We start from the raw sequence: 13,559 nt of genomic DNA on the forward strand, positions 1-13,559 counted from the left end.
ATTGGTCGCACTGCAAGCACACCAATGGACTGACGCATAAAAACGAATCAATCAAAGAAACGCGATATAGTATCGTCTTTGTCAATCACGCTAACATTTTAGAATAAGTAGGAGGAGCGCAGGGAGATGATCAGACCGGGCCTTTAAAAACCTACGTCTGCGGTAAAAATTTACGTTTTTAATGTAAAAATGACAGCGCGCGTGTCGATTCTAACTTCATCAAGTGATGAATCACTCCCAACCATTCGTGGCGTTTACATTAACAATCTCATTTTAAGTTTTTATGGTAGTTTTTAATTAATTATTTATAGAGGTCGGGTTCGACAGAAAACATCTTCGATTGTAATTACAATGGCGACTGTGATGCCGTTTTTTGATGTACAAATAAATTAAAAAAAAATGTAAAAAAATCATTATAATGACACCTAGAGGTCGGTTAGACAGAAAATATCACGGTTTTCTGACCTGGAATAAAACGTAACAAACTCATTTTAAGTTTTTATATATATATAAATGACACGTAAAGGTAGCTTCGACAGAAAATTATCATGGCTTGTCAATACAGTGGCTACCTTGACGCCATTTTTCTCGATTGTATGGTAGGATTCTTTATTAGTTGATAAAATAATTGAAAATTATTGATTGTTTGTAATACAATGTGATCGAAAAAAAATAGCGTTCAGTCGACTTGGAAATTATGATCAATGAGGTTCCCCATATACTTTTACATATAGATTCACAGCGATTTTCAATTCAAAGCCACCTATGACGCCGTTTTTTCGATTTTATTGTTCAGTCGGTTAGTTTAGTTTTTATTGTTCACATGGTTTAGTAGCTAGTTGTACTGAACTTCGCCTTGATGTAAAAAAGTAAGAATAAAATATCTAAAATAAAAACACATTTTATGTAAAATATTATTTTTTTAAAATAACCTAACAAACTATATACAATAATAATAGAATCACAATTAATTTAAGTTTAAAATAACAACAATAATACCACATTTACCACCTTAAATCTATATACCACCTTATATATATCAACAATCAACAAAAATATATAAAAATATCCACCGATTGCATACAATAACAATTTTAATAAAATTATTTTAGCAACATTTATTCTTAATTATATCTAATTCTGTATGTGATGTGTAAATATAATACCTACCACACAGATTCATTTAAATAATAACAATATTTATACCTTTTTTCGTTTTTTTTCTGTGAACGTTTTTAGTTGATAAGTATTTTCATTTTATTAAAATATATTTCATAGAGAGTTACACTTGTACTTTATAATAATCTGATCTCCGTGTTTCTAGATTCGTTATCGTTAATATATTTCGTTTTTTTTACCAAAACAGATATAGGTTCACTCAAAACATAATGGCACAGAACTGAACGGCAATATTGGATTATTTCTTTCTTCCAATAAAGCTGTAGCCATAGAATTACCCGCTTTTTCATACTCTCCCATCGCTTCCAAAACCTTTCCCAAATTATACCTAAAAAACAGAACTTTTTCCTCAAAATTACACATATATTTTTCGCTCACCATGTAATGGTATTGTGAGGTTCGATTTTCGCCGCTTCCCTAAGGGTAGTTTCAGCCAACCCTTGCAATCCTAGGTAATGGTAAACTAAACCCAGTTGTTGTAAGGATTTTACGTGCAGTGGGTTTATAGCCACTGCATTTTGGAAACAGAATTTTGCCTCCGTCCAGTCTTCTTTGTGCATATGCAACAGCCCCTTCTATAAAAATATAGGTCTGAAGAAAGTAAATAAAGAAAAATATAATAAAAATTAAAAAAATATATTTTTTTCAGAATCTTACCATATGCATAATGTGATGACTCAACGGATAAATCTGACTGGCCTCCTGAATGCATTGCTGCACGTCAGCTATTTGGTCCAAGGCCAAATACAGCTCGGCAAGTAAAAGCCACACCTCCAATTGCAACATCCACGCCCTCTGCGGGCCGGGTTTCGGACTGAAACTGCTCATCGAACTGGCAACCTCGCTCAGCGCCTGCTCCACCCTGGATACTGCGGTGTTGTGAAGTTGTAGAGAGCCTAAAATGGGTTATGAAAATATTAATATTTTCTGTAATACTAAGGCCTGGCAAAGGTTAGTCTTGAGCCGAGATTTCCGTATGTAAGAAGGGTACAGTGCGTTTATAATGTACTGAACAAAGAGAGAACAGTAAACACGTTGCCAAACGCATGAAATAAACCGAGAAACTGCGCACATTGCTAAGAAACGGGGATATAGCAGATTTGTCGCAGTCGACCGGTAGACCCAATCAGTACCTCTGTCAGTACTTAAATTTCTAGGGAAAGGTTTACATCATGCGTTCAGCTTCACGATTTAATTACGTCTCGCGATACTTATTTGTTTATTTATTAACGAGTCGTTGTAATTTTCCTTATAACTTGAAAAGTATTAAGTACAAGTTAGAAACACTTGCATTTTTGGTAAAAATAAATGGAATTGAGTTGGTGTTCGACAATGGTCGCGCTATTAGAACTCAATAATCGATATCTCGTAATCTATTAAAAATAATTGATTGTAGTTTTTTCAAAAACTTTCTTAACATTTCTGTTATATTTTCTTCTCAGACAGTATGTGAAAATCTTTATAAATAAAAAGCTACACGATTGCTGAAAATTGCGCTACAACCTTATCGAATTTTTCTTATTTAAACATATTGTAAAAGAACCGATCTTCAAAATAAAAAAAAACTTTCAATGTCTAAAGTGGTTCTTAAGTTATAGCGTGTTATGTGTTAAAAAGTTGAGTTTTTAAATTATCGCGATTACTGACGTTTTATTGTTATAAAAAAATGACACCCTAATGATATCCCTATTTCAGATGCTCAGAAACATATCTAATGAGTTTATCTAGTTATCTTTTCCAAAATAAAGTCGTTTAAAGATAAGCGATTTGCGATCGTGTTATCACTTTACTTGATAGGGAAAGACGTACCGGCAACGCCGCATTAGCACGCCTTCGCATTTCTCTCACTCCGGCTTAATAAGATCCCTATGCGATTTACTTCCACACATGTAAATACCGATCCAAAACTAACAGTTGCCAGCACGGTATATATACAGTATCCGCCAAGAAGTTTGCATATAGGAAAATATATCGGTAATACATACTGGAGTCTTTGTCTGACATTTCCGATGTATATAGTTGAAACACCGATCTTGTGTCACTTTTTCTGTCACATTCTGGTACGTCAGATATCGTCTGACCTTCGTATAAATTCTTCCACAGTTCGAGCATTTGTCTTGCTGTAATCAATGCTACCTGTAATGTTAATAATTATAATTATATAACTTTGTCCATAAAAAAACGAAGAAGAATTGTCCACTAAAATGTTTTTTTCATTACTTATAAAATACCCTGTATATTAAAAGTATTGAAATAAAATATATTTCAATATCGATATTTTTTTGAAAAAGTGCATCCCTAATAGATAGATAGATAGAAATTTTTCAACAACGCTGTCTGTAAAGAAAGCTGTAAAGTTAATCATACAGGGTCCGGCAATAGTGCGTCAGGCATTTTGTTTAAGTGCAAACCTAAAATATGGACGAGGATGTATTTCAGGAAAATATTTTAACTTCTATAGAGTGGCTCAAAAAAGTGTAAGTGGACCGGGATGATTTTTTAAATGGAATCACTTTACATAATCCTAAGACATGAGTAAATATATTTCGATATTTTCGGAGATAATAAATAAATAAAAAATATATGTTTTTCAACCTTCCTTAAAAAAATTATATTACAAATATAAGAACTGTCCCCAAATTGAAACTATATTAGGTATTTACTTTAGATGGTCTATACTTACTTTGCAATAAATATCGTAATGTTAAATTATACAGAGTGTTCAAAATTCTATGCCACACTTTCTAAAATATAAAATAATTTTTCTTTGTTTTTTTAAATGGGACACCCTGTATATTATTTTTTTTTATTAGATGGAGAGTTAAAAATGAACATTTTTTGTATTTAAAGTAATTCAAAATTTAATGGTTTCGCAGATACACGCAGTATTATTTCATATGGCGCTTTCAACGGTAAAATACGGGAGAAAAATCATTGAGTGGCTTTGATAAAAATTTACTGTGAAAAATGCCATATGAAATATAAAACCTCGAATTTTTGAGAAAGTACATTCCTAATATATTGGCTGATTGGAAATCAGGTTTATCAGTGGCGTACTAAAAAAAATCACAGAAAAATACTTTTACAGCAAAGTGTATAAATCTGGTAAGACATTCTGTCAGAGCTTGAATTATAACGAGATTACTGTGAATCTTAGAATGAGACAATAATCTACCGATGCCATTGTAATTCAAGTCCAATCACAAAATGGCTTTGCAGATTTATAAACTTCGCTTAAAACCAATAATTACGTAATAAACCAGAAAAAAACAAAGTACTAACACAAAAAAAACACAACCAGCGTTTTTAAAACTATCAAAAATTCAAATTCGTTAAGAAATGTCAATTTATATGACTTTTTCCTTAGAAATTTTTTTTATTTAATAGTTTCAAGACTTACTTCGCCGCCTTTTTCGTGCAACTCCAGATGCGTTTTGACGTACAACAAGTTCAGACAGTCCGGATACTCTTCTAGGGCGTTTTCCACGACGGTCAGTGCCAGTTTGTGCTGTCTTTCGGCCGTAAGTACCAGGATGAGTAAGTGCAGAGTGGTGGAGTGTTCTGGATGAAGCCCCAACCCAATTTGAATGTGACTTTGAGCCTCGGAAGTTTGGCCAGTGATGGCCAATTGCAAACCCAGGTAGTACCTGGATAGGTGGTCGTTGGGTTCTAGTTCGACCGCACTATAAAGAAAAATATGATTCTTGTTAAAAAAGTATCATTTCTGATAAAAAAAAACAGTGAGTGATAAATTTTGTACACGACTAGTAATTTTTATTTATTTTATTTGTTATTTTATTTCGCTGTTTTAAAGTTGACAAATAAAAATTTCTTATTTTTTGTTATCTTATTTTCCTGTTTGAAAACACCTAAAAATTCGGAACAACAATCGAACAAAAAACGAAATTATATTCTAACAAATTAGAAGTTATCAGCTATTATTACTAATTGATTTCCCCTGCCTGATACAGAGGGGGCCCAGGCCCCCTCTAAAGTCTATAGATTGGGTTAAACATTAGGCTTTTGGGTAAAAATGACACCCTAAAAAGCTCCCCTCGTCGAAGCTCATTCTCCCAACCTCTCTATATCCCTGGGTTAAATGACTAAAAAATACAAGGACAAAAGCAAAAATGTAAAAATACTATTTTTGTTGCCTTCAAATAAATTGCCATAAACTAATATTACTTAGGTTTAATTAAGTGCAAAAAAAAATAAAAAGTTCTTTTTACCTTCTTTTCGAACGTCCATTACAGCTTTTATTAATTTTAATAAAATCAGTAATTAATTGGTGTTATCTGAAAACTGTTTATGTCAGCTTGATACAACTAGCAAAAATGTGACATTTCTAATAAAAAAAAAGCGCTACACTAGGCCTACTTGATTTTGTTATTTATTATGTATCGTTTACAGGAGAATACAAGAAAAGTATTAGCAACAGTTTCATGCAAACATTTTGAAATTAATATTTCTAAGTAATGACCTATCTGGGAACCACTCTCTTGAGCAGAATTTGTGTTGTTAGACGCTAGATTTTTTTGGAGGAACGGATATGTCACCAGCGACGATTTTAGCGATTTTTAATAGTTTTTTGGGTGTAGTGAACTTTGTATAAACTTTATTACAACAGTGATTTGTTCAACTTTCAAGTGTAAAAGCCGCAACGACAAGAAAGAGCTAGGAGTTACGTTTCATAGGAAAATAAACAGTCCATTCCACCTTTTTAGCGTTTTCTTATTGAACCAGTAATTATTTACCTGATATTATATGAACTTGATATATATGCTATACGTCGATACTAGTTTTATACCTTTTTTTAAAGTTTAATACGTTTTTTGTAATTAATTAGTATGATACCACCTAAATAGGCAGCATCTAAAATTTAAAAATCTCTTCAAGCAGCTAAGTTAAGAAAAATATGTGGCACGGCACTGTTTGGAGGTAAGGTAACAATTTAGTCTCAATTTGTTATTGGTTCTTGTCAGTCATTGGGCGCTACTTTCGTAGAAAATGGCGGGAAACACAGTGGCGCCGATCTATATTTATTTACCCGGAAATTATTAATTATAAAAATTCTTACGTGCGTATATTGTCGATAGCCTTGCATCTCAACGCTTCCTTGTCTTTTTTAAGGAGGCTAGCTTCTGCAAGAAGGTGATAACCGATGCCAGCATACAAGTGACACCTCCCCAGCAAACCTGATGGTGAATTTATTTCTTTTTCTCTAGCTTGTAAAGAAAATGCTATACCTGAGAAAGAAAAAAAAAATTAATATACAAAAATATTCTGGAATAAACTAAGATAAGAATAAATACCTTCTTCAGGAAGATTGAGATGTTCAAAACATAATCTAGCAGCCAGCAAACAATTGCTGGAATTGTTTGGTTCTAACCTAATAACTTCTTTTAGTACTGCCAGAGCATGATCGTAGTTTCCTATGGTCAAAGAAGCAAGAGCGTGCTGTTTCCATAGGTGGGGCTCTTCAAAAGAGAATTTCATCGACCTTTCCAAAGACTAAAAAAAAATTGTTTAAAAAACCCTGTACAACAGAATGTTTTATTTCTGAGATGTTAACTCATTGTTAACTGTAAACTTTGGTTAATGTAGTTTTGAAGGACAGAAACAAAAGCCAAAAAAGATTAGGAACGCTCTTTTTATTTTTTATAGTCTTTAATAATAAATTAAGCAGTAGAGAAGTAATACAAACTTTTACTATGGATTTTATAGCTTAGAATGCAATATGTCCAAATCGATCATATTTAATATAAAATATTAATACCCTAGAATCGAGAAAAAAACGGCAATATAGTAGGGTTTGAAATAATTATAATCGATGATACTTTTTGTCGGGCTGTCTCATTGCTTTTTTCTTAATTAAATATAAAATTTTTTAACAATCCTTGTATGTTAATTTGTAGTAAACGTTGCCGTCGTACCATACGATCGAAAGAAGAAAATCGGCGTCAGCGTTGGCATGAATATCCAGGTCATTTTATATTTATGTATATTATTTTTTATTTATGTATGTATATTAAATTATAAGGCGAATGTTATCGATCGTCATTTCCAAGCCAACTTGGCGCCGTTTTTTTTCGATCATACAGTATGCAGACGCCGAGCCCACAAAAACATCGTCGATTGTTACTTCAAAGGCTACTGCGTCACAATGTCTGTTGTTTTTAATTATTTTTTAATAAACGACGTACATAGAGGTTGATCCGACAAGAAATATCAATTTTCAGTTCGAAGGTTACTGTGACTCCCTTTTTTCATTTCCAGTATATTTATTAAAAAAAAATACTTCTTGCAATTGGAATATTTATACTGGCGTATCGTTCACCTTGTACACCGGGTGCGTCTCAAAAGTGGCTCACCCCTATTACTTTTTAATTAATTCAGATAAAAAAATGAGATTTTGTATGTTAGTATATGAAATAAATTAGGATTGATTGACGTATTCAATTCTTTTCGGCCACTTCCTGTTTCACCGGAAATGTCTACAACTTTTGATTTTTAAATGACACCCTCGGTATTTTTTTTTTACTTTATTCGATAAAAAATAACATTCTGAATAGAATGACATATCATATGTCAACTTTTGACATTTTCGCTTAAAACAAAATTGTACTTTAAACTTCAATCTAGAGTACCATGGCTGTGTTAAAACACTAATTTTTAATCAAGGAGCCTTGGAAAAATAGATTTGATGATCTAATGTTTTTAGCGTCTTATCCTGGCCGGATAAAAGATGCGCAAATCGTATTTTTAATCATATCTCAATTTTTTCAAATAAAACGAGGGTGGCTCATTAGCATATTTGGAAAAAGCATTTTTTTGCGAATAATTTGGAACCACATACTTGGTATTTTGAGTAAAATTTTCGTTATAAATCGCGTGTTGCAATTTGAAATAAACCATACGCGAAAATGTCAAAAGATGACAAATGATATGTTATTCTATTCAGAGTGTCATTTTCTATCGAATAAAGTAACAAAATACCGAGGGTGCCATTTAAAAATCAAAAGTTGTAATCATTTCCGGTAAAACTGGAAGTGACCGAAAACAATTGAATACATCTATCAATCCTAATTTACGTCATATACTAACATACCAAATTTCGATTTTTTATCTGAAAATATAAAAAGTTATAGAGGTGAGCCACTTTTGAGAGGCGCCCGGTATAGTTTCGAGTGTCTAAAAACTTTTTTTTCTAAATCAAATATCAATTTAAGTTGAGGTTTTATGTAATAAACGACATAGATAGAGCTCGATACGACAGGAAACGGTGACAATTGCCATTTCGAAGGTTACTAGGACACAGTTTTTTTTTCATAAAAAAGGGTATCGCTACACCGTTTTTTTTAATTTTTTTTTTCGATATGTATATTTAAAATTAAAATGACAAAATTTTTACCTCTTGCAACAGGGATATTTGTCCCCACCTGACCGTGGCCACGGTGAGTAAGTCGTAGACGGTTGTGGCGTCCTGGTAGGCGCTCAATCGGGCCTCCTTGAATTCCGGACTTTGCGACAGTACGGCGTTACGAACGGCCATCGATTCGGCCACCAGCAAGGCCAGAATAATTTCTTCGCTCTCGCATCTCGGTATGAACTGCAAAAAGGGAGGGAAATCAATTTTCGTATTATTCAAAACACACGACACAACATTATACGGGGCGAGGATTATAACTCAGCGTGACGAAAAATCGAGTGTAAAACTTGGAAAATATGTTTGTTATAGTAATACCGTTGATTGAAAGAATTGGGAAGATACGCAACCTAATGGACAAATTTGTGATAAGGCTGATTTGATTTTCCCTCACGTCTGAAGTACTGTATGGTGGAGACACCATATCACCTGCCATCGTTCGGCCAGGAAGGCATATCGAAGACGGCGCGTGTGGATCTGAAAGCGACAGTGTTGCCATATTAAAATGTGTAATATGTTTGACAAAAATATATTTGGATGAAAAATCCGCGTTTATGTATTGAAAATTTATTCGTGTTAAACAACTAAAATAAAAATTCTTTTATAGGTACTGAATATGTCGTATGATCGAAAAAAGTAATTTAGTTGGCTTGGAAATTACGATTATTACCATAATATTTTACATATAAAATAACAACGATCTTCATTTCCAAGCCAACTCTAACGCCATTCTTTGTTTAATCATATAATATATTAAAATGTAATGATAGAAAATCCGTATTATTAACGTGCTGTACCCAAAACCCGTAAATCTATGGATTAATGAGTACTTCTGGCAACACTGTCCCCGGCAACCACTCACTCTGTTGATTGAAAGCAGAACTACGGCTTTATCTGCTGCGCTGTAAACAATTATCAGCGCGCAGCGGCGCAGAGGTAAACTAAATCTCGGAACTCTCGGACAGGCTGACGATAACGCCAGCTACATCTCGGACAGGTTTTGTGCCACGAAATCGCCCATAAGGTTGCGCTTCTTCTTATTTCTTCAATCAACGATAATACTTTTATTGACCACTATTATAATAAAAATATTCATTCTTGCGATACTTTTTAAATTTATGATACACTTTTAAATTTATGAACGATTTTAAATAAATGTAGAAATATCGTATTTTTTATACATTTCATTCGCTTAGGTGGTCTTTATACATTTATGTTGCGCAAAAAAAAATCTGCCCCAAACTGCCACCCTGTGTGGTAAAGCATATTATTGTTCTGTTGGATGCACAGTCTGGCAATAGTGCGTCAGGCATCTGTAGCTCCTAGAATAAAAAACTTGAGAATTTTGTTTAAGTGCAAACCTAAAGTATGTACGAGGATGCATTTCAGGAAAATATTTTAACTTCTATAGGGTGGCTCAAAAAAGTGTGAGTGGACCGGGATTATTTTTTTAAATAGGACACACTTTATATTATTGCATTTTTGGCTTCCTACATAATCCTAAGATAAGACGTAAATATATTTGGATAGTTTCAGATATATTAATAAATAAATAAAAAATATATATTTTTCAATAAGTTACAAAGTAAGCTGATAAAATATTGTATTTTCAATATAATTACAAATAAAATGAAGGTACAGTTATTATCATATATTTATGCAATTGCCTCAAAATTCTTAAAAATCGATTTTTACGAAAAAACTAGTTTTATAAAAAGTTAATTACTTTTGACTTTTGGGACAACCTGCATAACAAAAATTTTCACATATTATATGCTTCTAGGCTCATATATTTTTTGGAAACTAGTTAAGGTGTGACTTTGACTTGAATCTGCGAAAATATGATTTTTTATGTGGGTTAATATTGTAACACTTTGTATAAACCATTTCTTATGGGCTAATAAAGTTTTATTTTCATGCATCCGTTATCCGTTGATACGATGGTCCGATATTAACTTTATTGGTTGAATTTAAAGACTTCCATTGGTTAGAAACGGTTAACCAATCGAAGCCTTTAAATGCAACCAATAAAATTAATATCGTATCATCGTATCGTCGGATAACGGATGCATGAAAATCAAAGCCGGAGTCTCATGCATCCAAAATCCGATGACACGACGATCCGACGGTGCTCCTATTGGTCGAAATATTTTGACACCAATTTTTATCCAATATTTTTAACTAATCGTCCGACGTCGTATAAAGTTAAATATTGTTCAACCTTTGTACGATATCGTGTGTTTTTTAACCTCACTTTTTTTGAAAACATTGGTTTTTAAAAACAAGTTTAGTGGGAACGGGGCAATTTCGGGATATTTGGCGAGGAAGTTATTTTTATGTGTTTCTCCAATAATACATGTAATAATGTTGATACTGTTGATAGGAAATGACAGGTCTAAATGTCAAAACTGTCAAATTTCGGAACGAACTTTCGGATGTATGTGACAGGCTTTTTTTATTTCACAAGATAACTTCAAATTTCGGATGTCGTACTATCGGATTTCGGATGCATGAGACTCCGGCTTAATTGTTAATTTTTTCATGTTTTGTATTGATTTTGTAATTTTAACACATTGAATAATATCTACGAGCAATATAATTTTTCCATAAAATATGGCTTCTGTGCGCCATACAAAAAAAAATCCATATTGTTCAATTGCCACTCATAATAAAAAAAGATCCATAAGAGAAGAATTAGGGCATAACCTCAAAAGTTATGTCAAATTATTGAGCTTGACATTTGAAAAGTCATTTTCACATTTATTATTGTGTCGCCAGTTTGACGATTTGAAATTGACGCGCGGAGGTGCCGACCAATGGTGTCGATATCACATGTGACGTAGTGACCAACCTGCGCAATCGCAATATCATACCTTGTTTTCTTTGTATCATGAATCACTCTTTATAAAACCAATAAGAAAAAAAAAGCCATAATCATAAAACATTAACACTATGCTGTAACTCTGTTAAAATAAATAAACTCATTTCAAAAGATAAAATAAAATGTTTCTATTTTCTTAACCGCTCTGAGGATTTAATCATTCTCATTAAAAATTCATAAATAATTCGATTAAAAAAAGTTATCGTCAATCGCGAACGACACGGCAGCATAATTTACAAGGTTTTTACATCTGTACTTTACAAAATCGAAAATTCCTTCAACTCTGATCAATTCCTTTTCACCTTGAAAATTCAGACAGACATTATAAAAACCACTAAAAAGGAAAATAACACTCCAAAATTTATTTCTGTAAATATCTGATAAAACTTTATTATTATTTTTATTAAAACATACCTGATTCAACGACGAATAATATTTGGGCTTCCAAACAGAGGCTTTGGGGTTGGCATTTAGCGGTGCTTGATATTTTTGCCCCACTAGACCCTGTAAAAGTAACTCGGCCATTTGTGTCATGAATTTCAGTCTTATATTGTGCACCCCGTGAGATTCAACTGCATATAATGAATTCCTAAAATAGAAAAATTACTCATTTAGGTATAAATTGTTTTGTTCAAATAATAACTATGGAATAAATGATTATAAGAATTTAAAACTATAAACACACTAACCTATATCTTTCTAATGCTAGATCAGGCTTGCCCTGATGCAACAGAGCAATTGGAGCTGCCTGTAATGCTTGTTCGAGCACTTCTCCGAGAGTTTTATGTGGCCCTGGTGGTTGTGGAGAGTGACTACCTAATAATAAACACACCCATAAATCAAATTACTCTGTAATATTAAAAACACCCTACCTGTTGTCCCGGTACTTCCTATCGAAGTAGTATTAATTTCCTTCTCAAGTTTTTGCATGTACAACAAACTCAAGTCCGAGGCTAAATCAAAACACCTGGCTAGTTCTTCTTCTTTTTCTGCTTTTTTGAATTTACTTGATGAATTTGATGCAGACATATCTTTTTGCAAGCATAGCCCTTTAATCGCATATGATTCTGCAACTATTTTTAAACTTCTCCTAAAACAACAATAAATTATGTTATTTATTAAATTAAAAACAAAATAACCTGTTGACTTACAAAGGTAATCTTTTTTCTGATAATTTTTGTAGTTCGCCATCACTAAAGTTTTTAAGCCCGTCTGAATATTGTCCGCAGGTATAGTTAAGTTTACCTAAAAGTAAATGAGCGTCCATTGCAACCCCTGCCTAAAATAAAGACACATCCCTAATAATGTTCTAATTTTTTTAATTAGCTCAATGTACCTGAACTCCTTCTTTCGTAATAACCTTATTTAAGTAAGCTTTGGCTTCGATAAGTCCTTTTTTAGCTCGGTGAATGTTCAACTCAATTGGAGGCCACTCTTCCAAATAACTCTCCAATTTACCTTCTCCGATTAAGAAATCCGACAGACATTCTACAAGAAGTATTGAAATATTATACAGTTCCTTAAATATGTTTTAATTACATACGAAAATCTGAAGATTTCTCTTTGAGCTGTTCAGCTAGCTCAATAACTTTCGTCCAGTTTCCTTCTTCTCTATTTTTCTCGATGTCCACCTCGATACGAGAACCCGCAGATTTAGCACGACCAGTCATTTTGCGAAATTATTCAGTTAATTCGGTATTAAATGCTTCAAAGAGCAAAGTTTATTTAAGTTTTTAATAATTATTCCAAATTCAAAGCAGGAAACATAACCTACTTTTATTTTGTTATTTTGATAACTGTCACCATAGACTGTCACTGTCACTGTCAATATCAGCTGTTTTGAATTACAGGTAACTGTATTATCTACATGGTTTATTTCATGTTTATTTTCAAAAACTATTCAAATAAAAATATTTAATTTATGTATAAAATATTTTAAAATACCTATATGTAACTATTTTTTCTATGATCTAGTATACACATTTATACTTAATCTATTTATGTTTATTGTGATTTAAACGCATGTACGTTTAAAACGACAAAAAACAAAATCTATATTAAATTTGAAATCAT

At 32.6% G+C, this 13,559-nt stretch overlaps 1 protein-coding gene across 2 annotated transcripts; it reads right to left on the reverse strand.

Annotated features, from left to right (window-relative positions):
• Positions 1–1,348: 1,348 nt before the first annotated feature.
• Positions 1,349–13,156, reverse strand: LOC115875572 (tetratricopeptide repeat protein 7B-like). Of its 2 annotated transcripts, none has more exons than XR_004049031.1 (14): positions 13,030–13,156; positions 12,823–12,974; positions 12,638–12,765; positions 12,359–12,576; positions 12,176–12,302; positions 11,901–12,075; positions 8,591–8,788; positions 6,492–6,690; positions 6,257–6,425; positions 4,580–4,862; positions 3,165–3,315; positions 1,837–2,075; positions 1,558–1,770; positions 1,349–1,507 (listed from the first exon to the last, which is right to left on the reverse strand). XR_004049031.1 is itself a non-coding variant. In XM_030891079.1 (14 exons), exons 1-14 carry the CDS (start codon positions 13,154–13,156, stop codon positions 1,375–1,377), a joined length of 2,496 nt encoding a protein of 831 aa, XP_030746939.1. In that variant the 3' UTR covers positions 1,349–1,374. The 2 variants fall into 2 exon arrangements, 1 of the variants encoding a protein (XP_030746939.1); XM_030891079.1 differs by having other exon boundaries at positions 1,558–1,754.
• Between the last annotated feature and the right edge of the window lie 403 nt (positions 13,157–13,559).

Source organism: Sitophilus oryzae, unplaced genomic scaffold (genome assembly GCF_002938485.1).
Source record: "Sitophilus oryzae breed Bouriz unplaced genomic scaffold, Soryzae_2.0 scaffold_1389_pilon_pilon, whole genome shotgun sequence".
Taxonomy (NCBI): Eukaryota; Metazoa; Arthropoda; class Insecta; order Coleoptera; family Curculionidae; genus Sitophilus; species Sitophilus oryzae.